Genomic DNA, 26195 nt, shown 5'->3' with positions numbered 1-26195 from the left:
AGACAGGTAAGGGGCAAACTTGAGGAAAAGCTGTTGAGCCTAAGACACCAGAAGAGATTGAAGCTTTACTGCTAAGGTACTGGACTGCAACTATTCACTGTCAATGTCAACAAGTAAGGATGGTTTTAAAATGACAATTTGAAGCTAAGCAAGAAGAACGAAACAGTGGATTTGATGATGCACCTTATAAACTCCTTTGTTAGTAAATCCAGGTGCTCTGCACCTAAGAAAACCAGTACTCCAAGAGTGAAAAAAGAAAAAATGTGTTTGGTTACCCACAAAAATTAGACACACAGTTGAAAATTCTAATACATTCTCTAAAGCAATCTGTTTATTTTATGGAAAATTATTAAATGCACATCAGATTCTGAAGTTTATTTTTAGCACCAGCCCTTACAGGTTATAACATAGCAAGTTAGCTACGAAAGTCTCTCTTAAAGTGTGAATACCATCTTCAGTATTAAAATGTTTCTTTTATATTGTCTTCATACTAGCATTTTCAGTCTAATTACAGCATATTATACTCAACCTCAACAAAAACATAACAGTACTTTTTGCATAAACATTTGCATAAATTTCACATTTTCAATGCAAGCATTCTACTGTGAGCGTAGAGGAGAGATCTTTGCAGTCTTGAAACCTGTGTGTGCAATCTAAAAACAAGGCTTCCTTGAAATACATGCAAGGTCTTTTCTATTTTATTATTTTATTCAATAGCACCTTTAAACAGAACATCATAAACCCGTAAAGAACTAGCCATTCTTTTCAACTAGAAAATCCCTGATTTCTGCACCAGCTTTTCTTTTCCTTCTCTGTGCACCAAATAGAAGTAGTTTAAACACTGCATTAGGAAAGATCTAACTAGCCAGAAATAGAAACAGAATTGAAAAGCTAAGTGAATGAACATTACATAAGATTTGAAAACACCTTAATATTCTAGAAAAATTGCAAGCATGCCACAAGAAGTTAATTTTCTCTCTGCTTTAACATCAAGCAGCATTAAATATCCTGCTGTCTAGAACATCAGACTTTAGCAATAGAACCTTTGTCTGAAAATACAGAGCAGTAACGGCCAGTCTAATGAACAGTCTATTAACCCTAAATAAAGGTCAACTGATTTACAAATTTTATCATAGAGAGACTTCTAGAGTGGAAATCGCTGTGGAAGATGAATATCTATGCTAAAGAACAGCCGTTTTACAGGGCTATTACCTTGTCCAGGTCTTGGGGTTGCAGATGTTCCAGCAGATGGTAGTTCAGCCTCCTGCCAATTAATTATAAATAACATTATCTGAATGTTCAGCTCCATAGTACTTTCCATATTACATCAATAACAAGACTCTTACCTTTGCACTTGATTCTGGATCAAACCTTTCAAGGATTAATTTAGCAGTCTTGTATGTTTCCTTCTCCATTACTTCCTCAAGCTGGAAACAAAAGGTTCCACAGATAAATACAGAATTCTTCAAAGTACTTCTCCCCATCACAGCCTCCCACTTACAAGCAACTTATCAATGTTACCAAAAGGTGAAGCTCAGTCCAATGAACCAGTAGCATGTCCAGATACCTGCAGGTTCGCTGTATTCAATGGAAATTAAATTCTGCTTTCAAAAATAGTTTCTAAATTCTAATGGACTACTTAACAGCTTTATTGCAAGGAAACACCAAATATTGCTAATTGTTTACATATAATGAGGAGAATAATTACAAGCACCAACTTCAATAATGGAATGTGCAAAAATCTATCAGCCATCATTATTGGAAGTTATTAGACATGACAAGCAAATGACAGGCAATTCCTTAGATTTATTTCCTCATAGCACTTAATGCTATTAATTTAAGGAAGGTCATTAGCCAAGTGCTTTACAGAATAAAGTCCCTGCGCCAATTAACTGCTGTCAGCATTGATTTTAGATTATTTATTAGCAGAAGCAATTAGCTTGCTGCAAATGCTGTGAAAACTCACTAACTAGAGAACAGCCGTGGAATTCGCTCAAATGACTTTAAAGGCTGGATCTCCATCTTTACAGCAATTCAAACTGCTTTTCAGAAAAAAGGGAACATGTTAAGAATTTAAATAAAAAAATTTACTGAGAACTATGCATACTTTAGGGAGTGTAATTAAAGCACTTCATTATTACAGCATTTTATTTACAATGCACTCAAGTGGCTTTATAGCTAATACATGGGCTTAATTAAAAAAGTAATCACTAGTAAAGTATCGTTTTAGTGGTTAACAGCCAACATTAGAAAAAGCTTAACTTCAAAACTGAGATAGTTGAAGTTATGACAAATACCTAATACATATAGAAATCATAATGTGTTTTACAGTATCTTAAGCAGACCTTTTCTCCTAGATATGCTGACTAATGGCCATGTTCAGCTAAAAGTGGGGAGTTTGTTTGTTCTAAAGTTTGCTGTTGGCATGAACTGCAAAACTGAAAAGGTCAGTGGTCAAAAAATTAAATTCTCTCAAACTCATTTATCACTGCTAAAATAACAAATGGTGCAGGTTAACATGACTTTTATGCCATTATTTAGCTAGTGAGAAACTAAAGTTTCAGCCAATCTGCATTTACAGACTGTGCAGGGGTTTTACATTTAGACAGACCTCAGAAGCTAAATAATTTAATGGATACTGTGTATCCATCTAACACTCACTCCATCTAACACTTCTTGAAGTTTAAGGCAAGGAATACAGGCTGTTAATTAAGGACTGTTGAAACAAAAAGGGAGTGAAAAAGGAAGTAAAAATCAATTTCCTAAACTCGTATTTCAGCAGGACTTTGGAGTTAACCCACTAACTTTGTAAAACAAATGCCACACAGCATAATAAGATCAGAATTAATGGTCTAATAGGAAAAATAAAGTATTTATTGCTTATAAAAGTAAAAACCATAAGGCAGACTTTTATATAAAGGGGTAAGGTTAGTGAGGCGAAGCTGCAAAGCAGGGAAGTGTTAACAGTCAGTGTCAATAGCTGGCCCCCCAAATCAAAATTTAAAATAAAAAAGTTCACTTTACATCAATGAACACAAAATCCACACAAAGGAAAATGATAAATAACATTCTGCAGGGCAAAGCAACCTTTAGGAAGAGAAAAACCAGAATGCTCCACCATCACTTGACATTTTCCTTATCTAAGGCACTTCTTGCTATAGCAGTACTAGATAGTATGGTAGCTATTTGTGGATATTTAAGTTTTGCAAAAACAGTGCCATTACTTTGAAACAGAAAAATTAGACTCTCAAGATTCAGATGTCAAAGTTATTCTTCACGTTATATAGTTATTGGATAATTCAACAAGTTAGTCTTCATATTTTGAAATTGATATACAGCTTTATAATTCTAGTAAAGCTGAATCTGAACAACAATTCAGTATCACAACTGACTCTTTAGAAATTTTTTGAAAATGTTTAGAAATTGTCAGGATTTCTATAAGTACGTTCACAATTCTCATGCTTTCACTTCTAGGATAGACTTCTCTAGAGTAAATTGAAATTTGGTTGACACTACCAAATTAAGAATCAAAAAGGTCGAAGTTTACTCACTGTGAGCAAATTAGTGTAATTACTAGAAGCAAATAAGTGCCCATGTAAAATTTAAATACTAGTTCTATGTTTGCACAGAGAAGAAACTGGCTCGTGCTCTGCCACAGCAAGGTCATTTATGAACGCAAATCTACATATTGACTTCTGGAGCACCCACCATCCTGAAGCATAATCCTGGAAAGGTTAACCTAGTGCTGAGCACTGGCTTACTAACACAAACTGCTCAACACCTCTTACTCTTTTTCCATAATACACTCTTCTCTGAGATCCAAACCTTTTCCCACAAAAACATTTTCTATATTCTGCCAAGGGCTAATTCATATTCTATCATTATCAAGCATAAATGCTGAGCAACTAGAATCACAAGTGAAGTCTCTATGAAAGTTAATACCAGTCTAAGCATGTATTTTTCATGGAATTAACTTATTTCATGGAATTAACCAAATTTTAATAAAGGAGCATGGTCATGTACCACATTCTCTCCTATAAATAATTGCAAGGATCGCCTCCTTTTCAACTGGCAACCAAATAAAAATTCTGGTGGGAACGACATCAGTTGCCTATATTGAAAAGCAATATGAGTATTGTATTTTAAACTTCTTGTAAAAGCAATTTAGCAACTGAAGTCTTAAGTACTGGCACAATGCAAACTACTTATTTGCCATACTACTATGTGAGTTCATAAATTGAATTACTTGCTATGTTGAACCCAACTATGAAGAGGTATTTCTTTATGTTTGCACAAAGCCACGAGACTCATTTGAGTCTACCATGTAAGATACGCCAGTACACACAGCAAAAGTTTCCTTATAATAGGAAATAAATCATTTAAGTCACAGTAATCAAGTATACTCTGAACAGATCCATACAAACAGTAAAACCACCAAAGTAACTGCTTTGAGTGAACACTGCATAAAAGAACTCACTCATTTGACCCTTCATCAGTAAATAGGATTTTTAACTGTTATTTTGAGCTTCCAATTGCATGTTTGCAGTATCCTAACACATACTGGTAACATGTTCTTGACAAAACTGGACTTGTATACAATAACCAACTCCTAGTAAAGTTTTTGTCACATACTAAAGGTTATCAAAATATTAATGGTTTTCTCTGCCTGGAAGGCTGAAGGCATAAAGTAAATTAAACAGTAATGATTTTAAGTAACAGAATTCATATGCTGCTGGGTTTTTTTCCATTACTAACGTAACTCCAAGACAGCATTGAACTCTGACTAGTTTGTTGGGTTTTTTGGTTGGTTTTTTTTCCTTTAGAAGGTTAACAGATGCAACTTTCTAAACTCTTATATGGAATGTCTAAGTCTGTCAAAGTCTAATATTATACTCAGACTACTATTCAGAGTAGCTGAGCAAATTTCAGCAAGGTTTAATTCTAAAATTAGCAAGGTAATTACTACACTATCTTCACAGCTCTGTCCTCAGGCTAAGAATTATCCCATCTTTAAGACTGCTGTTCCAGGTAAACTCTCCATTAATTCCCAGTTGTATCAGCTTAATACATGTCCTGTACCCTTGTTTTAATATGCTTAACCCTCTGAACTTGCTCATCTATACATGTTCAGGCTTAAGGGCTGACATCCTCATTAAGTGAGAACTCTAAGGCCAAAATTACAGCTAAACAGTCACGAACACCACCACAGTATCCCCTATGATCAAGGAGGGGAAAAAAAAGTTGTATCTTGTAGTAGTGCATTAAGTACAGCTAATCAATTTAATCCTTACCCCCAGTTCATAATTCAAGATGCTTTAAAGTATTCAATAAGGAAAAAAGCAGCATAGAGAGTCAGTTCTGTGAGAAATAAGTATTACACAAACTTTGAGTCGAAGTACAGGATAGACAATACTAATGGTCATTTCCAGATGAAGTATTTGTGTTTGTCAAGTATTTTACCCACACAAGTATCAATATGACTATATCCCCAAAGACAGAATAGCAACTGAACAGAAATCAATTTTTATTGAGCAGTCACTGCACAGCCACCAGGACATCACATCTAGAAGATGAGGAGCTTACACCATTTACAGGTAAGCCCTATAACAGGCTTATGTCCCTTCAGCCTACAAGTAATGTCTATAGGGAAAATACAAACCACATGTTGGCAAAACACAAGTACTGTAACATTTTTCAAAAGGACAATTGTCTTCAAGATAAGATTTCTCCAGCAATTAGGTAGCTGAGATGCAATAAAGTAAAAAAGCACAGCTGTTGAGGCAGGCTCACAGTGCCTAGACAACAATTTGCATTATGAATAAACAGGAAATACATAAATTACTTATCCTAGATACTTTGAGGATCACAATGTAAATATCTGAGTAACTAAATCTACCCTGCAGCAAATCAGAATTGAACAAGGAAAAAAAAAATCCTCTCCCTCCCCATTATTTTACTTGAAGATTTTTGTTTTCTTTTACTAAAAAGTAGGTGTTGCTACAGTTATTCATAGTCAAAGACAGCCCTAAGGAAATCAATGCAAAAGAAAACCAAGACTAAATCTGAGTATTATCAAAAATTTTACAGAATGCAATTTTATGAGTGTTTTCATCTAAAACACAAATTATATTGTCTCATTACTTGCATCCCCTTCCTGCTCATTTCAACATGTTCCATTTCATGTATAATTATAAAATTTTAATGCTCAACTGAATCTCTTAAGTTATGATGAAACTCCTAAGTCTCCTAAGTTCTGAGTAAAAAATACCAACATCACTCTGATTCAAGAGGTTAATAAGTTCTCTGTTTCTGGCTCCTTGCTAGGAACCAGGCATACACAAGATCAAGAGACAGTCACCAATTTTTTAGTGCCCTCAGACTGAAAAAATAGCTGAGTTATATGTTATTGGACTTCCCAGAACTCTGTTTTACTAATACTATTTAGAAGTTTATCTTTAATGATAAAAGCTTGAGTTGCATACATACTAATGACAATTTATATTTTCAGGTTTAAATTCTCCATAGTTACACTATAATTTCATTATTATTCATGAAGTACTTGTGCAGTTTTTTAATTTTTAACTACTGCCTGGTCTTCTATATTATGTTATTTTGACTTCTTGCATATGCAAAATACATATTTACATCCTGTTTCAACAGTATCAATTCTCAAAGTAAAAAATTCTCCCTTTTCTAAACCAGGGTTTTCCTGACTAATCTTTTATTCAGTGTCTTTTCTCTGAAGTGCTTCTCACAGACAAAAATTCAGCATCACTAGTTCTTCTAGAATAAATATGAAGATTTTTATGATTACAGAAAACCAAACTTAAACTGAAATGAAGACTTTACATTTAAGATTCCAAAAATTCTTTGCTCTCCACTGTGTTTTTCCTGTTCCAAGAACTTTCCCTTCAAACCTACCAAATGGTTTTGTTAATTGCAAACATTAACTAATTTCAGTTAAGCAGTTTTTCATAAAATAAAATTAACAACATAGTTGTCATGCTCATTTATTTCTTTCTCAAAAATGTAAGCCTGTCCAACCTCTTTTTATCACCACTCCAAACAAAGGACACATCCATTTAAATATTAGCAAACCCTCTTTAACAAAAGACAATGACAATTAGGTTACAGGTTATCTTTTTTACATCTACATTTTAAAAGTGACAAAAAACAGAGCAGAAGATTGTGACATAATAAACTCCCTTTTGGTATCTTTGTTGTGGGTTTCCTATTAATTTAGCTACCATGGCAAAATCCAGAAGGTATAAGGTAAACACTCTGGGCAACTAATTAACAGTTAACCCTCATAACACAACTTTTGGCAGTTTTGGAGGGAGGAGGGGCTGTTTTGGTGGTGGCAGAGGGGGGAAGGAGGGAAGGGGCAGGGGGAAGTGTTTGGGTTTTGGTTGTTTGGGAAGGGGGGCTGTGTTTTGGTGGTGGTCGTTTTTAAGTTTTGCCTTACAAGGCAGGAGATGAAGCCAACAACATAAGTAAACAACAAACTTCCTTATGGAATGATTAAGCAGAGAGGAAACAGCTTTGCAATATTACAAACATTGCAAAGTGGGAAAGTTATCCAAGACCTGGAACCTTTTCCATCCTAAATTTGTCTTACTGAGATTAAGTGTTGGTTGAGTGGATGCAAATATCTGGAGAACACCAGTTTTAGTGGACCATAACAATCCAGCTTTTAAGTTTTACTTACTATTTTTTTCTTTTGAGATTTTAAATCTTCCAGTGCATCATCTAAAAGAAGGACAACATACATTAGTTTTCAAATACAAATAAAAGATTTCAGCACACTCTAAACACTGACTTTGCCCTGTAAGACCACGAAAAATTACGCACTGACCACTACCAATCCTAAACACCAGTAAACTTTGTATAAAATAACTATTTTATGTGAAAATAAATCACTTAAAATGCTGAAACTGCTTATAAATTATAGCCCACCGTTATTACTTTAGAGTTATAACTATTAAAAAATTTTATGTACCATTTCCTCATTAAGCAAACCAATTCTAGCCAGTGCCCTGCTCTGACCTACATTAAAACTGGTACAACAATGGACCAAATACACTTAATCTCATGAGTCAAACTACAGAAAAAAGCTTGAGGTCTAAGCATTAATATATCTGAGTATCAGATTTACTGGCTTCAGTATGTCACATAAGCCTCTTAATACATACTAGTTTCAAATGCCAGGTCAACTCTGAGCTTTAGAACTCAATGTATTTCATCCTTTGTATACTTTCAGACTACAGCAAACTCCCCAGTTTTCTAAGAACAGCTACTAGAAGGTCATTTTACTACTAAATGCTAAGAGACTGTTACAACTAGTAGGCACAGTACACAACCTCTCTAAGAGGAAGGGAAAGAAGAAAAGTCAAATGCACATGGGATTTTCTTCTAAGTTAATGTTTGCAGCTTGACAGTCATGGAAACCTCACTGTAATAAACCACCACGTAATGCAGAAGATGCTCTCTCAATAAAGTAGGTTTCTACTACATCCTTCACAGCAAGAAGAGTTTAACAATAAACTTTACAACTTTCCCCCCCTTCTCAGCTTTACTGAACACTAGCAACTTAATTCCTGTAAAAATATAGCTATTTTTACTCATTTTTTCAGATTTCAAAGAAAGAAAAAGCTTCACAAAACTCCAAGACACAAAACTAAACCCCACCAAACTAAAAATAATTTTTTTGCATCTTTCTTTATATATAAGTAAGTATGTCATACCACTCAAAGTTACTTCAGGAACACCATTACTTGAAAGTAAGGGAACAATTACTTGAGCTTTCCAGAATGTAGAAACTCATTTTGATAGAATAAACCTCTTTATTAAATGTGAAAAATACTAAAACTGGGCATGCACATATTTGAAAGTTTATGCAATAAAAGGGGAATTACAACAACCTGTATTAGTTAAGATAAATAGGACATGGAACAAGACCATATTTAGTACGGGGGTGGACCACAGAAGATGGGCAATTCCAGAAAGTGTGCATCTTCAAATTAGTAAGGTACCTTCCTTCATCAAATTTTACATTTATATTAGAACACAGTCTCTCATGTAGCCCCACACAGACTAAGAGCTTGAAATGTACTGCAGTGCAGTGTGGTATCATGCAGCCAAGCAAGCAGCAGATACAGCCAATCGTCAACCGCTACTTAAGAAACTGAAACCACTTTTAGTACCCAAGTGCCTCAAACATCTTCAGCCGTGGCTCTCCACAAAGCTACGCAACCAGCTTAAAGTGGGGGTGTTTGTTTCTGATCACTCTACTTCCTGTATTCAACAAGAACCTCGTGAAACACCTGCCCCTTCAAATGTGGCCAAATGGCAATTACTGCAAAGTACTCTCAAGAAACCGATATATCTCATCTTAATTAAACCCACAGAATAAAAGAAATTCATATTAGAGAAGTCAATACCTGCAATATACCTCATTTATTTTCCCCACACTTTGGGACAGATCAGCCTAAATGTCCCTTAACAGTTGTTTTCCTGACCTGTCTTAAAAACTGAAATTCCATAATCTCTCTACATCACCTTTCCTAGAGTCTAGCTACGAATTTTCCTCATTCAGAACATGGTTCCTAAATCTGATGTATGCTGCTTATCCAGCACAGAGCTTTACAGTATTAAATAACCATCTCCAGTGACTCAATGTGTTATATTAATTCATCCCAGAATAAAAGGTTAGCTTTGAGCCACTTAGTTGCCAATTTGCTCTCTCAGCTATACCTTCTCCCACTGTACTGCTGTTAACTCTTGTACCATACATTTCATTTTTCTTTTTCAAATACAAAACTTTTATCTTTGAGGTAAAACACTTCATTTTTATCCAATCTCTGGAAACACACAGATATAATAATCCCTTTAGGTATGTTCTATCATCTACTAAAAACCTTTATACACAGGTTCAACAAAAGCACCAGACTTGCTTGTATGTTCAAAACAGCAATAAAGACATTTAAGCAAACGAGAAAAACATATATATTTTTTTTCTAATTCAGCCATGAAATGCAAATATATATACACCTTAGAAATTAATCACACAGCACCACAGAATAGATGGACAATTTTATTTCTACATAAAAAGGGATGTTCGGTGCTTGCATATCAAAACACAAACATTAAGTTTAAGAAAAATTCCAAAAGTGATGTTTAACTCGTAAGCTGTCACAAATTAAATACATCATGCTGTTCTGCAAGTCATAAAACACAGTGCAACACTGAGGTTTTCCTGTATTATTGCTCACATCACCATGAGATATTGTTAAAAGCTGGACTGCTTTCAAGGAAAGTCTCAAATGAATTCTAACTACTGCAGACAAGTGCCACAGATGTTGTTTTTAAATAGCATGCAGATTTATTCTAATGCAAAATTTAACAACTTTTTATATATATTTGAACACCTGCATTACTTCTTGGTTTTGTTACATGACTTCCAATTTTCCTTAGCTCTAAAAAAAAGCAGAAACACACCTGCTTATACCTTTCCCACTCAGGAAAAAAAGCATGCTTTGGAGAACTTGTGAAAAGCTATCTTGAAAAATAAATTAAAACATCTCCTATAAATCTCTTCTCTTACACATAACAGATTAAGACTGCTGGGATACTTACAGATGCAAGTATCAAGGGAACTACTACTATTGTTTATATTTCCTTTCCCCTCGCTCCCACTTTTACACTATCTTTTATTCCATTACACTTTGACACATGCAAAGACAGGAGAAAGTTACCACAATTTTATAAGTGAAGTGAAAAATCAAGCAGTTTCCTTCCTGTTCTTTCATGAACCATGTGGTAGAAACAAGTTCAGCTAATAGTACCCATTTCAGTACCAACTAAAAGACTACCTTTGTCTTCCTGGAAGCCAAATGATCAAAACCATTAGCAAGCATCATTCTTATCTAGCTCCATATTCTTAAAAAAAAAAAAAAAATACTTACTATTCCTTTCTGTCCGTTTGGAAAAGAAGAAAATGAGCAGTGTTCTTATAAACCAGATTCTTTAAAACAGAAAGAAGAATTACATTAACTAAAATAAATTACAGTAAGTATTCCTGAAGTCATTTAGCAAACAGAACACTTATCAGATGAGATTTTGCAAATACGAAGAACAGAAATCTTCAAACAATATTTATATAAAAAGCTAAAAATTAAATTAGCATCTTGTCAAGACATCAACATTGCTCTAAATAAAATGCTCTTTTCCATTAAAATTTAACCAAGTATTACTAAAGGTACTAAGGCAGCAGTTGCAAGTAACATCATCACTTATTAAAATGTTCAGCTGAAAATTACACAGTCATCACTTCTTATTTGATAGATTTATTATTCATGTTATCCAGAAAACCAAGTTTATAAGCTAAGGCCCAAAATTACTACCTGGGAGATCTGCAGGAAGAATTCAATACCAATGAAAACCATGAGATACAGCTATTGTACAAATACTCTCCAAGCAGAGTTAACTGACCTGAGTCCTGGTGATTTTACAGAGCTCTGAATCCACTCAGTTTCTGTAGGGTTTCAGCTGACTTAGCTCAAACAACAGAGTGGTTTATCTCAAGATAAAGTCAAACTGATCTATGACCATGTTATAGAGGTCTCTCTGCAATCATCATGACTTCATCCGCTTTAAAGCTTAGAATTGCTTATAATTAGGTTGACACTTTTCCTGGTAAGTTATTCAGCTGAAGCCAAGCAGCAAACCTCATACTTCAAGCCACTCCAAGGACCTTATCCAAAACCTTCCTAATGTCAAGCATTAAATAACAGAGCCTGAATTAGCAAAGTTCTGTTTAAGAAAAAAAAATCTTTTGCGTTTATATAATGGTTCCCCAGTTCGAAATGCCTTCAAGTACTAACACAACCTGAGTTAGGCATGTTAGATGAGGCAACTGGAATGTGAGAGTAACCTATCCAATGTAAGAGAAACAGAGAAAGAAGTTTAACTATTCCAGGTTCAAAGATATGCTATAGTAACTACTCTGAGAATACAGAGGGGTTTGTCTGCTTACATATTGCAAAATGTGTCTTCATAAAGTATCAGAAGAAATAAATGTTTACAGGGTTTGAATTGCCTTAAATACCATGTTATATAAGAAAAAAGCGTTATTTCTTTTTTAATGTATGCTAAAGAGTCTTCTACCAAAAGCTGTATTGTAAGTTAATAGATATGGCAGGACTTCATGAAATAAAAAAAATTTCCTCTTTAAGAACTTAGAGGTGAAAGTTTAATAGCAGACCATTTCAGATCAATTTTACAAAATAAAACCATATTTCTCTGAAAATCAGAATACGCAAGATTAAACAATTCAAATAAAAATCAGTTCAAGAAGAGCATCCTTCTAACATGCTAACATATTTATACTTCTTCAACTTTTCAGATATTTCAACATACATTTAAAATTAACCAAGTTATATTCCTAAAACTTAACTTCCTCTACCAGCATCAGGAACTTGCTGAGACCCTGAGGGACTGACCTAAGGCAGAAATAAGTTGGTGACTGACTGCAAGCTGGAAAAGGCAGACATATTCCAGTTTGATTAGGGCTGAAAAATCTCTAGAGCTATTACTGGGTGGCACCAGGCATTCAGCATGGAGTCACCTCTTGACCGAGCACAAAGACAAGCTGGCAGCTGCTTGCCATTCATATCTGCCAAAAAAAGCTGGAGGGGAATAGCTTAAGAAAGAAAAAATCTGATAAACAGTTGTAAGTCATAGAGAACAACAGTCTAATTCTAAATGTTAGTAAGCCAATATCCAAGTTGGAATTTTACAGAGAGTCATACTGAAAAAAAGCAGAATTGGAAGACAAACTAGAGAATAAAAATCCAATATGAAAATTCACACCACAGCACTAGAAGTCATCTCACCTTCAATAACAAAAGTTTTCATTTCTACACTAATCCTAACATATCTATGTGAAAGAGGGCTGGTAATACTTTCTCTTCTACAAGCCTTTCCTATCAGCATGAGCAAGCCTCGCACACCCACAACAAAGACTTTGAAATGCTCGTCCTTAAGAACAAAATCAATTCATGTTACTGCCAAAGATTAATTTGAGCTCTAACTTCTATATTAATCCTTTCCAGTCAAGATACTGCTGCCCATGTATCTTCTCCACAGGATTCCACAACAGCATATTAGTACATTATGCATAACACCATATGACATACAAAAAGCATCTTTAAGTTGTTTTTTTTTTCCATGTTATGCTGACCCACACTTATCAAACTTGCAAAGCCTTAAATACTTACATTTTACTTTGCCTTTAAAGATAAAGCTAGGGCACTGACAAGTCATGTTTTCATATAAAGATGCTGTACAAATATGGACAGTATTTATAACGTTCATTTCAGCAAATTAGTAAATGCACTGTGCTCCCCGACAGTAAAAAAGATGCTCAATAGGCTGCTTTCCCCTCCTTGATCTGAGGGAAGGGGAGACAGAAAAGTAGCTGTTTAGTGGGAGCCCATTTTGTTACTTTGGAAAAGTAGCTTTCTTAGAAAACAAAAGCCACTCATCAGGATGAGCAGCTAATCAGCTCAGCGGAACAAAAATGTTAACAATACTTTCTCCTGTTCACATCCACTGAAGTCTGGATATTTCATTATTGAAGTAAATAGTCAATGATTTTCCAGAAAAACAGCATATTATATAAAACTAGTCTTCAACATACTTAGGTTGATGACCTTTCAAGTCAATTCTGTGTTAACACATTTACTTTAATAGGTAACAGTAAGTTTCTCCATTCGTTCTTGTATTTTCCCCTGTTTTATATGCTACATTTTATCTATAGGTGACATACCTTAGGTTACTTTCATATAGAGATGTTACTTTCCAACTAGCAGTAAAAAAAAAAACCCAATATAATGCTCTTCTGCTTATACATTACCTTGCAGCTGCTCAGATATAGGTCTCTCTCTAGCCCTAGCATAATTTTGATAGGCCAAGTAACTTTAGATCCTATCATCTTTTGATGATAAGACTTAGTTCCAGACCCATGAGAGACATTCCCCACAAAGAAAGTGTCTGCCTAACTATTTGGATTTATTTTAGAAGAAAAAATTCAGCAAGTTATGATATCTCAAGGATTGTCAAAGCAAACCCAACCCCCTGCTGAGATGTATTTTCCATCTCCTTTTATCAAACAGACAGCAGTTAGAAAATAAAAAAAGGCATATTTACTTACATGAACGGAAATGCAAAAAATGGAAGTGTCATTGCCAACCTTGCTGTCCATTCGTCAGGAAGACACCACAAATATACAATTAAGCAAGTAACAAGGTAAAGGAGTGAGGAGTAGAGAAGCAGCCCTCCAACCCATAGTTTCTGTAGCCTCTGATTTTTTTCTCTGAATTCTTCTAACGTCTGTATTTCCTGTAAATAAACAGGGTTCAACCTTATTAGTGAAATTAGTAGGTGGTTTTACTAAGCTGCCTTTAAATGTTTGCTAAAATCAGCCCTATCAATCTGATACTTGATTAGAATAAAGTCAAGCAGCTTTTTGATAAATGACAATATTTACCCCAAGATAACTTCCATAGCATAAATATACCACGCTATTAAGATTATGATATGGGTTACCTGCACTGTATTAGCAATTGGAAAGAAATGTTACAAATCAGCACTTTTTCACAATTGTAATGTATTAGTATATCTGGGTGGGACAAGTGAAAAATGCTAATACCTTATGAATGGCAATCTTTACAATGACATAAATCAATGCTAACCATACTCTGCATCTTAAAACTTTCATCAGGCACCTGTGGAATTTTAAATGCCTCTAATGCTTTACTACTAACATGGGAAATTGCTGAAACATCTCCATTATTTCATGTGTTTTCCTCTCAGTAGTTTCCTCACATTAAGAGTGAAATCCTGAACATCTATATGATGCTTCTGGCATATTAATAAGTGAGTGAGCAACGCTCTGCTGTGTTAACCATTTTGACTGTATTTCAAGTGACAACAGGAGTACTCACATTTTCATCATAAGGAAAACAAAAAATATCAGCAGCATACTTCAAAACAGTTAATTTCCCCATAGAGTACAGACATCTGTCACAGATGCTGGCAAAAAATCACAATTGATTACTGAACCACCTATTCAGTTATTCTGCCCCTAACCTTACTTACTTCTATCACAGTTACAACTTCTACACATAAAACCATACATTGAAGCTTTTCTAATCAACCTGATGAACGGAACTTAGTACTAGTGACATTTTCCATGACATGGGACTTTAACCACTAGTGATAAATAATTGTGTAATCAAGGCAGCTTCACATTCATTCCTATTTCAAGCTCTCTAAATAAATAGTTGAACGGTAGTTTCTCACTATCTATTATACAGTATGGGTATTTTTTAAATGACTAATAGTAAGGGGGGAAAAGGTAGCAATTCCTCTGAAACTCAGAATCTCTAGTACTGGAATAATTACCAAAATAATTTAAAATTTCATTACAGTGTTTTGCTTAATGTGAAAGAAATACATGGCCAGCAAAAGGGATGCATATTTCTTAAAAAAAAAAAAATCAAACAAAACACCAAAAAGCAAACACATACCTTATCTATTTTTTCTAATACTTCTACAGTGGATGGCTTTGCCTGCTTACAAGAGAAAGAACAAAGATATTAATCTCACTTTTAAAAAAAGTCAGATTTTTGAGGATTACTGTACATTAACAGTTTCCTAACAAAAAGACATTCATAATAGATTAATAAATTATCTGTTTCACATAAAGGTCAGAAGTTTTCCTACTTTAATAGCGACAAATAGAAGGGATTATAATCAATCACTATTTTAGAGTTGGTATTACTCTTAACTGAAGGTTCCTCTCCTACATCACAAAGGATGAAAACCCATAATGCACATACACCAATAATGAATGTGTGGGTGGGAAGCAAAACAAGAACAGAATTGATGAGTGGAGGAAATAGGCAAAGCAAAGAGAACATATAAAGGAAGCCCTAACCTGAGTACTTCAGCTTTTTATTACTCTTCACTAAGACACATGGTCTAAATAAATCATAAGCAACTGCAGATAAATGTTATCTCCAGTAAAATCCCCTTAGGAGCAACTTGAAATGCACCTTCTAGGAATCTTTCCCAATTCCTGAAAACTACCAAGCCATAATCTTTCCCCACCCTTCACACCACAAATTCAAAAACCACGGCCCACACCACATCACCACGAAAATGAGTTTCCCTTACACAAAACTGATATTTCACCTAAACTTTCATCTTTAAAGGAGTTTTGTATGGGAAGCTCAAAAGTCAATTGCTAATAAGCAAAGGCAAACCTAGACTCAAACAAATCACACCTGCCAGGAGAGTAGTCAAAAATCTCATGCCTCTTCTTCCTCATAAACTCAGGACACCCCTCAATAACATACAAGCCAACAAAAGCAGATAGGAGGACAGACTTGTACAGGTGTAAGTAGCTACCAAAATATGTGTTAAAACAGATAGAATGATATTCCACATGTATCTCATTTTGACCTAAAGAAGCCACCAATCTTTCAAGTCACAGATGCTGCAGTATCTATCCCGCTGAAGGACCACAAAACTATTCAGACTTACAGAAAGAGTTAAAACTGAATTTTTATAAGTTAACCAAGCCAGTGCCAGACTGATACAGCAAAGGAAATAAAAGACAACAACATAGTTTCACAGTTTAGTGATTTGGAGAGAATACTTCTGGACGTGGGATGTCTCACTACTGGATTTTTAAATTACATTCATAGGAAAAGTTTAGCACTAACAGTCAAGCAACAGGCATTAAGAAACATGCCCTAGGTACTCCCATCTAGACTAAAGAAGATTATCCTGTTACACGATTTTACTTACCCTCCATCTTGAAATCAATCCACCCATCTTCAATTGTGGACAAATGTTGGCAGAGCTATCAATCTTCTACGAGAATTCACAGCTAGAAATAAAGCATTAAGCACTTAGGAGCAATCTAATAGCATATTGAAGATTCACAAATTCATTTCAACATCTAAAGAAATCAAAATATTGCATAAAGCCATTTTCTAGTTATTTACCTATGTGTTATTTTTACATCCAGCTTTTTGTTTCAGAGGCCATCTTGTAAGCCAGTTGATCAGCCCTGATGAGGCCAAACTTATTTTTACTTTGGAAATACTTAATCAGGTTGGAGTCCTCAAAAACAGAGACACAAAATGACTGCTAAAAGAGCCATCAAAACCCTCCAGCAGAACAACAATTTTAAAAACTTACTATCGAGCAGGATTATTTAAGAAATTGATTTCCAGTTATTTCCTCTGCTGCCCATAAGCATAACTCAGTGTTCCTTTTCAGCTGTCAGTCCAGGCATCCAGCAATAATATCCTACTGTTTGTGAGAAAATTTATCAAATAAATCTACTTCCTTTTTACGCCATCATCAAAAAGAATGTACTGGACAGCACTGTTGTTGTTCTTTGGTATGATCTGTTTTAAGTTCAAATAATCAGGTTCAAAGAGGTTTCACTTGCTAAACGAAAGCAGTACAGTGGCAAGTCTTCCCTGTACACAACCCACAGTGCATTATCAGCACACCAAATGACTCCGACAGTTCCAAAGGTGCAAAAGTAGCTCACCTCACCCTACACAAACCTGGAACCCTTGAACAACACTAATTCAATGACCTAGGTCTAAGTTCCTGAAACGAAAGTGTAGCAACTTTCTACCAGAAGGTAGTTGGAATCAACTGACTTTGAACCTCAGTGTAGCAGAATTTCTTTCTGCTCATCTAATTTACAAGTGTTTTACCTAATGAATGAAAAAGTAATCAGTTCCTAACAACGCCAACAGTAAACTGGGGGTTCACCAACCGAGGTTCAAACCTTTTTCATTCTGGAATTAAACAGTAAGACTTATTGAAACAAAGCACTGATCTAGCTGGGCACACATATAAGTGATTATTATCTTGTTTATTAAGTTACCTTCAGCAAAAAATCCAAATTTGTTTTCAAATTGTCTAAGGCTGTTAGAACAAATTAATATAGACCACTCATTAGCAGGAACACTACTGTAGTATGGTAACCTCCTCACCTTTTAAGAAAGCCAAGGCTTCAGAATCCAGAACTAAAGGCCCTGTGATTTCAGAAACCAATCCTTAAAAATAAGGAAATCCGTATTTGAAGTGCTGCCAAAAGGAAGCTATAACAGATGGGCAAATTAACTCTGCTGCTGCCGAATTACCAGCACAAAGAGGTGAGCTACAGAAAAAGCACTATTACCCCTTGGGCTCTTGAGCAAATTCTCAAAATAATCACTACTACAGCAACTCACCTCAGTAAAACAGCAGGTTGGGGTTTTTTCAAACACACAATCTAACACAGAGAATGTTACACAGTTGCCCCTTTGCAGATACAAGTGAGCTTTTGCACGATGGTATTGCAGTAGATGTGAGCAGATACTTTCTTCCCAAGTATTTCTACAGAGACAGATAGCTTTCCTATTGTTTTGTAATAAAAACACAGCCAATCAAGAAGTCTGTAAAACTAGCACAAGGCTCCCAAATCTAGTTTGCTTCCCTAGCATTGCCACTACTGTTAGGAGCAATGGTAGCTCTCAGTCATGGACATAAGTGACAGAGATGCTCATGCAGTCTTTGTGTGTGCCACTTTCCTTCAAGCCATAGTTTGAGAACATGTGCGGTAGAAGTGTTAGAGGATCTTCTGAGCACAGGTTATTCCTGAGATATTGGTCACACCAACTTTTATCAATAACACATTCACAGTGCTATTTCTACACAAGTGTTTTTAAAATAGCTGGAAAATAGGTGGAAGAGAAACAGGTCTGACAATTGTCACTGTACTTATGATTTTACGAGAATTATGATGATGACAGGCTTTATATGCGCTGCTCTGCAAGTCAGTAATACTCCCAAAACCCTTCCCCAAAGAGGTATTAAGGGATTAGGGCCACTAGATGCACATTTACAGTTCGGTCACTGAATCCTTAGTTCGGAGATACAGAATGTTTTACGATTTCTATGGAGCGCCTCAGATGTTTTCCTTTCTTTCCTCTTTTTTTTGACACGACAACACAAGTTGTCTTCAAAGGCTTCAGACTCTCCTCCTTCTTCCTCATCTACCACTCCACATACCTATCCCTCACATAGTAACCATTCATGGCAAGAGTTCTCCTTCCACAAGTTGCTTGCTTCCCATGATCTAACCAACAAATAATTACATAGCACTTTTCCCACTCTGAAGACTACACTTCTTTAGCACTGAGCTGTGCATTCCACTCACTAAGCACTACTGCAATTGGACTTACTTCCACAAACATTAGCACTGATTTAATACACAAGTAAGATAGCTGCAATATTTCCTAATCCGGGGCTTAAAACAGACAATAAAATAGTTAAAAAACATTTAATATAGAAGCTTAAGAAAACACTACTACCAATTTTATTACCTGACTCTCTCAAAAAAAAAAATTATTTCCTCTACTCTCAAAACATGTAAGTTATTAAAAAGCAAAAGTGCCAGACTAAGAGTACCACAGCAGAAAAAAATGTTTCTCTTTGAAAGAGGGATGAATCATGCTTGATTACGGAAGTCATCCACCAACCCATCCACCAAGAGGGAGAAAATAGTTTGATGATCTCATTTCACTTTTATCAAGTCAGTCTCAAATTTCTTCAAGCTTGTTGATAATGTTTTAAGATTAAAAGCTCTCAAAAAAAATCAGTCTCCCAAGTAAATTTTAATAACTGACATGCTGAAATTCAAGATTCAATAACGTCAAGAGAAGACATATTAAAAGAAAAAAAAAGGAAGTTAGAAACTTGTCATCAAGGCCTTGCGTACAGACATACGGACCTTTCCCCTGAAGGAATGGGCAATGCTTTTTAAATGACGGGTTTGGTAAGCTTAGTGACTTCATTTTATGTAAATATTTTTAGGTATTTATCATTACAAAGAACACAAGTTCTACCGTTCAAATTGAATCTCCAGTTCTCCCACAATTTACTGACCTCAGAAACCTCCAGTGGGACCATAAAGTTTCTCCAGCTACGAGTGCCGAGGGCAAGGAAACAGGCAAAAGAAAAGCAAAAGCATCACCTAGCACGTACTGCTGGCCTGTTCTAGGTCCTCCCAGTTAAAACACGACACTGAACTTTTTTCCCATTTAAACTAGGCTTTCAGCTGTTCCTGTTCGGAAGCAGCCTACAGAGGTCTTACGCTTTGTAGAGCCTTAATTAAAAAGGCAAATTAGTTCCCATACGGGCTGCACAGCGGTGGAGCGAGGAGTGGCTGGGTCAGGCGCTGTTTCCGAAGCCCAGCCCTGGTGCGAAGCCTGCGGCCGCCGGGGCCGGGGGATCGAGCGAGCCCCAGGCACGGCGGGCGGGCGGAGCTCGGGGGCGGCCCCGGCCGGTCCCTGGGACAGCGCACGGCGCCGCCGCACCGCCGCGCCCGGGCGGGCCCAGCAGGGCCCCACCGCCCCCTCCCCGCGGCCGGCGGCTCTCTCCCCCGAGGCTGCACCCCGGCCGCCGCCCGGCTGCCCATGGCGAGGAGGGCGAGAGCACCGGCCGCCCTGCTGCGCTTCGAGCCCCGGCTCCGGTCACAGGGAGCGCCGGGCGCCCTTCTCCCGCCGCCTCGCCGGGGCCGGGCCGGGCATCCCCCGCAGCACGTACCTGCCGCGGGCCGGGCCGCGCATCGCCGCTGCCGCCGCCGCAGGAGGGGCCCCGCCGCCCGCGCGGTGCTCCCATCAGGCCCCGCGCGGCCCCGGCAGCCAATCAGCGCCGCTCTGCCGCGGGGTGCGCAGGGGCGGGGCGGGGCCGGACGCACTGTGGGGCGGGAATGGCGGGAGCGGCCGCAGCGGCCGGGGAGGGTTGGGCGGTTGTACCGTGCGGGACCGGACCGTGCCGTGCCCGAGCGGCCGCTCCTGCCGCGCCTCGAGGCACGGCCGGGGCGGTGTCACGGGGCCTCGGGTGACTGTGCCCAGGAGAGTCGAAGCGGAGGCGGTCAACGTCCTCCTGCGGCTCTCGCTGGTCCCCGTTCGCAGAAAATAAAGGTGTTTTAACGCTAAAACCGAGGAACATGAGGGTCAGGCTGTCATGTGGGGGGTTGCCCCGGCCTCTTGGCACTCTGCAGATGAAGCGGTGCTGACAAAGGCGGCGTGCTGGGCGTGTGCTCTCCAGGCGGACGCTGGAGTCCCCTGAGGGTCACAGCAGGGGGATGCTCTCACTGTCCCTTTCGTTCCAGTCGGCAAATGTTGAACATCTTTGGAGAGAAGCAGAACTCTGTACTTTAATTTACATTACTGTAATAACAGCGTTCCTCTCCCTTGGTCCTCTATCAGTTTTCTTAAGCGGCTGACACCCACCACCTGCCTCATACCGAGAAAACAGAGGAACAATGAACACTTCTCTGTTTGCACTGTGTTTCTGACAAAGTCTCCGGTGCCCTGCTCGGAGGTTTTACCACTACAGTTACACAAGTGGGTGCGTGTGCACAGATGTGGAAGAAAGTCCTTCAGAGTGCCTTGAAGTAGAAATTCCTATGCAGAAGCTGTACACCTGCAGCTGACCATGCATTGTCGAACTTGTTGTATGTAACAGTGCATCATAGGACATCCTACACATGTTGGGGTTTTTCCAGTTGTGGTGGTTGATCCTGGTCAGCAGGCATACACCCCCACAACCTCCTGCTTGTTCCCCCTCAGGAGGATGGGGGACATACTAGGATGAGTAAAAGTCAGAAAGCTCATGGATTGGGTTAAAAGAAAGTTTAGCAAGTGAATGAAAGAAAAAAAAAACAAACAATGCAAAGGAAATAACTAACCACCTGCCCTAAGCAGACTGATGCCTAGCCAGTCTTCAAGCAATTATACCCTGGAAGACAAACTCCCTTACCTTCTTTTTTTGCTACCCCAGTTTTATTGCTGAGCATGATGTTATGTGGTATGGAATATGCATTTGGCCAGTTTGGGTCTATTGTCCAGGCTGTTCTCCTCCCAAAATTCTTGCCTACCCCCAGCCTACTCACTAAGAGATCAGAGCATGAAAAAGATAAAGCCTCAACACTGTGCAAGTACTGTTCAGCAATGACCAAAACATTGCTGTGTCATCAGTGCTGTTTTAGTCACAGAATACAACAAACAGCAGCATATGGGCTGCTGTGAAGAAAATTAACGTCATCCCTGTACATCAATTTTGAAAATAATTCAAATTCAAACAGAATAGGCAAGGATTTTAAGCTCGGAGAGGACAAACAAGATATTCCACCACCTTTCCAGGCAACACAATCGGCTTCAAGCTTTAAGTAGTAGAGCTGCTGAGTCTGATCATCTGCCAGGCATTCATTCTTAGTTTTGACATTGGGAAAATAATCCTTTTACGTTCTGCCAGTGTCCAGAGTGGATATAGCTACTTTGTATTATCAGCTAGTTACAGTATCAGCTAAGTAACAACTTCATCTGCGTATCATGGTTTAGAATGGGCTTCAAGTTCATTTGAATCAAAATAATGGCAGTCAGTGCAGAGCCACTGATTATACTAGAAATACTCCCCTATCAATTACAGAGGTGACCTAGATCTACAGCTTTATTTTCCTCATTGAGATCTAGACTATTCCTTCCTTTCCAAGTGGAAAAAAGACTCATTGACTGAGCCTCTCCTTCTCTTCAGCTTGCTCTCTAGAGTCACTTCTACTTAAATCCTTGTACTAAGGACTATCACTCTGCTGAGAGAACAATTTTCAGATTAAATACAGCTAGTATTACAGATTAAATAAATAGTTAATTTCTGGGTTTGATACTTCTAAGTGGCATGTTGCTGGAGAGAATCTGATTAAAATCTTCATCTTCAAGCTAACATATTTAAGTGTGCTGACATCTTTTTCCATGTTGTAGCATAATATCCATTTAAAATAAATGCAAATAATGATGATACTGTGTTTAAAGGCATTTTGAAATGCTGTGGGCAATACTGATGTCTCCAAGAGGCTGTTTCTTTCTCTTTTTTTCCCTTTTCTTTTTCTTTTTTTTTTTTTTTTTTTAATACTTTAAAGTCACTACAAAATTCAGCCCTGATTCAAGGCTGAACCAGAATTGTGAGGGAGATCCCAAGCTCTACTTCTATCCTTGGGCCCTTTTGCAGAGCTGTTTTTTTATGCAGGCTTACTCCATGAAGTTCTAATCACTGCTGTTCAGTTATGAATCTAATTGACAGTTTAAAAAAAGAATTGTTAGCTACCATTACAGAACTTTACTTGCAGACAAGCCTCTCACCTGTGTGGTGTTATATGATAGTATGCAGCTACCTGTTTGTGTAAGCACCAAGATCTACCTAAAAAAAGGATATTATGTCCATGTTGCTGGTAAGGATGAAAAAACTGAGCATAAAAACATAACTTCGAGTCAGTCAGCTTCAAATTTCCATTAATCTGGTTCAAAACTGCCCCCTACAGAGTATTTGAAACTCTTAAATAAAGTCCGTTCAAAAACCTTCATTATCAGTGTGATTGGTGCTTAACCTGACTCTACATAACCACTCCAACAACAGAGTACATCTTCAGAATCTTCCCCAGCATCATAGACAGCATTTAGCACTTTCAGTCCCTCTATATAGAACACTGAACAACAAACTTATTTAAAAAAACCCCAAACAATAAACTTCTCTTAAAATGTTTTGGTCTCACACCCTAGATCACTTTCAAGAAGAGTTTTCCCATGGCATCATTCGTAGCACTCCTATATTTTAACAATATATGTAGCCTACTAGTCCAATTTATTTTTCTAAATAAATATATGGGTCGGTTCATCATTAGGAAAATGCTAGCTTGTTAAGAGAAATTTAATGTTTCCTAGCCATGTTTACTTGGCAGTTTTTAATTAGCATTTTAAAACAGACTCTTTTGGACTTCTCTGGCTGGTGAGCCCATGTATATGCTGGGAATTTTTAGGTGCTGAAACTGAACCTGTGTTTACATTGCAAATGGAGATTTGACTGCAGAAAATGAAGGTACATAGATAGCCTAATGATGACAAACTCCACCACTCAAACCACTATTGACTGTGTTCTTTGCCATCTCACCATTTCTTTCATGTCATGGTTGTTGGGAATTAGATGCTGCCATTTGCTACATTGGTCAGATTGAAACTGAGGTACTGTGTCCCAGTTAGGTTTGAGTCAACCCTCTGTGCTCATCTCTCTACAGCACAGGGAATTCCTCAAGAACACAACTTCACTTCCTCATGCCCTGTGGGCATCTCAGTGATCAAAGCAAGCCCAAGTTCTAGGGGACACAGTCCAGGCACTCCTTGCTCTGCTCTCCACCTGCAGAGCTACTCTACCACCACTAATGGCACGAAGTGGGTGTCAGCTTTTGGGTGGCTGCAGTGCCCTTACACCCCATCCTCAGCTGAATGTACCTCAATCAGTGGTGTTAGTGGAAGACAAAATTTAATCTAGTTATCAGTGGACCATGTGCCTCAAGGCCTGGAATCTGTTTTCTCTGGATCTTGAACTGAATGAGTGCTCACTGTCATTTTATAAGTGACATATTTCACACATTTGTGAATGTCCTGCATAATTCAGCTTTGGGAAAATGTATATAATTATGTTTATTTATATTTTATATTTATATTTATAATATATTTTATAAAGTAATTTATGAACTTTTTTTTAACCAAAGCAAGAAAATACATATGTAATTAATTACTTTTGTGGGGGCATATCTGTAATAAAAGTTACATCAAGCCTGTACTTAACTGACATGACTGACTGTGATGACTCCAGACTATTTTCTTGTCTTCTTTTGTTGTAAGTTTCAGTTAGAATTGGGACTGGGAAAAGAGCTAGAGAAAGTTGTTTTACAGAGCCCTAGTAGAGAGAACCACAGAGCTACAAAGAGCTGAGGCCTGAAACCACAAGGCAGATATAAATTGGAAGCTGCAAAAAAGGCTTCAAAATGGATTAGCCAAATAAACTATGTTTAATTCGTGACATTTAAATAATTTCAAAACATACAAAAAAAGTGGCACTCCTGAAGCAGGGTGACTTCAGTGATGTATTTTGGCAAGCTGTGCTTTAGAAATGTGTTCTGCAACAATGGTGCCGAGAAAGATATTATAACTTTGATTTAATTTTTTATATGTAATAGTATACGTTTCTTTCGACATTCTAATCCAACTGTAACATTTGGAGTGTCACATGTCTGTGTTCTTACAGTGGCCTCTAATTCCCTGAGCCTTTCAGTGTATTATCATGCAAGGCATTTGAATGCTCCATGACTTTCATTAAGCCCTTTTTTAAGGCTCTTCCAATAAATTATTACCTCAAAAAGAAGTATATAATCCATTAAGTCAAAAGATATAATTTCAAGTGAATGGCTCATACAAAAATTTCTCAACATTGCATACAGTCATCAGAAAAAGCCAAGAATACTTTCCAGTCCAAAAAGTATTCTTGTTGTGATTAAGACCTTTGCTTTTGATTAATAATTATTATTACTCTTACTATTATTACTACTACTTACTGTTGCTATTGCCACTGTTATCACTGCCGCTGCTGCTGCCACTATTGTTACACTATTATTGTTGTTACTTATTATTACAATTGTTACTATTATTATTTCTATGATTATTTTGCCGATTATTGTTCTGTGGCAGATGTAAACATTTAAACCCTTTAAATAAACAAATAAATAAAAACATAAATATCTTTCCATCTTAAACCTCTTAATTGATACCCTAGAATGTGAACTTTTCCATACTTGAAAGATCATCAAGTTTAAAGCAGGAATGACGGCTGTTCCTCATTTGAATACTACACATCTCTGGCAATATATTTAGGAACATGCTTAAACTTTGGATTATTTTCTTACCACACTGAAAGTGATTTCTTATAAAACACTAAAATGCATGTGTCTGTTCTGTTATTAAGATCTCATGAACAAACAGAAGAAGCTTAGTGTGAAATTGTCACATGAGAAGCAGAAAGATGGTTTTGCCTCTATTTGAGATAAATCATGCTTCAAATCATGTGTGAAGTTTTATACACATATAAGTACATCCCCTTCCCTGATGGGCATGACTTCAAACTTCTGACCCTTTAGTGGCTAAAATGAGTAATTTATGTTTATAGTTATAAAAATGACTGTATAACAATAACAGTGTTCTGTAAAAAGCATACTAAATCAATTT

General features: G+C 37.2%; 2 protein-coding genes across 4 annotated transcripts in view; one reads left to right on the top strand and one right to left on the bottom strand.

The window, feature by feature from the left end:
• LNPK (lunapark, ER junction formation factor) overlaps positions 1-20788 on the bottom strand; it is a 40830-nt gene extending 20042 nt beyond the window's left edge. Inside the window, exons 1-8 of one of the 3 annotated variants that reach the window (XM_064660776.1) lie at positions 20683-20788; positions 16876-16957; positions 15591-15635; positions 14213-14400; positions 10965-11023; positions 7709-7749; positions 1347-1427; positions 1213-1264 (exon numbers count right to left, since the gene is read on the bottom strand). In XM_064660776.1, the coding sequence (XP_064516846.1) occupies positions 1213-1264; positions 1347-1427; positions 7709-7749; positions 10965-11023; positions 14213-14400; positions 15591-15635; positions 16876-16902 (493 nt within the window). In that variant the 5' untranslated portion in view covers positions 16903-16957; positions 20683-20788. The remainder of the gene's footprint in view (positions 1-1212; positions 1265-1346; positions 1428-7708; positions 7750-10964; positions 11024-14212; positions 14401-15590; positions 15636-16875; positions 16958-20682) is intronic. The other 2 variants (XM_064660777.1, XM_064660778.1) reach the window with 2 other exon arrangements.
• The window catches only part of MTX2 (metaxin 2), a 515033-nt gene that overhangs the window by 319309 nt on the left and 169529 nt on the right, over positions 1-26195 (top strand). The window lies entirely within an intron of this gene.

The sequence above is a fragment of the Pseudopipra pipra genome, chromosome 7 (assembly GCF_036250125.1).
Source record: "Pseudopipra pipra isolate bDixPip1 chromosome 7, bDixPip1.hap1, whole genome shotgun sequence".
Classification (NCBI taxonomy): domain Eukaryota; kingdom Metazoa; phylum Chordata; class Aves; order Passeriformes; family Pipridae; genus Pseudopipra; species Pseudopipra pipra.
This window is presented reverse-complemented; position numbering and strand designations above follow the sequence as displayed.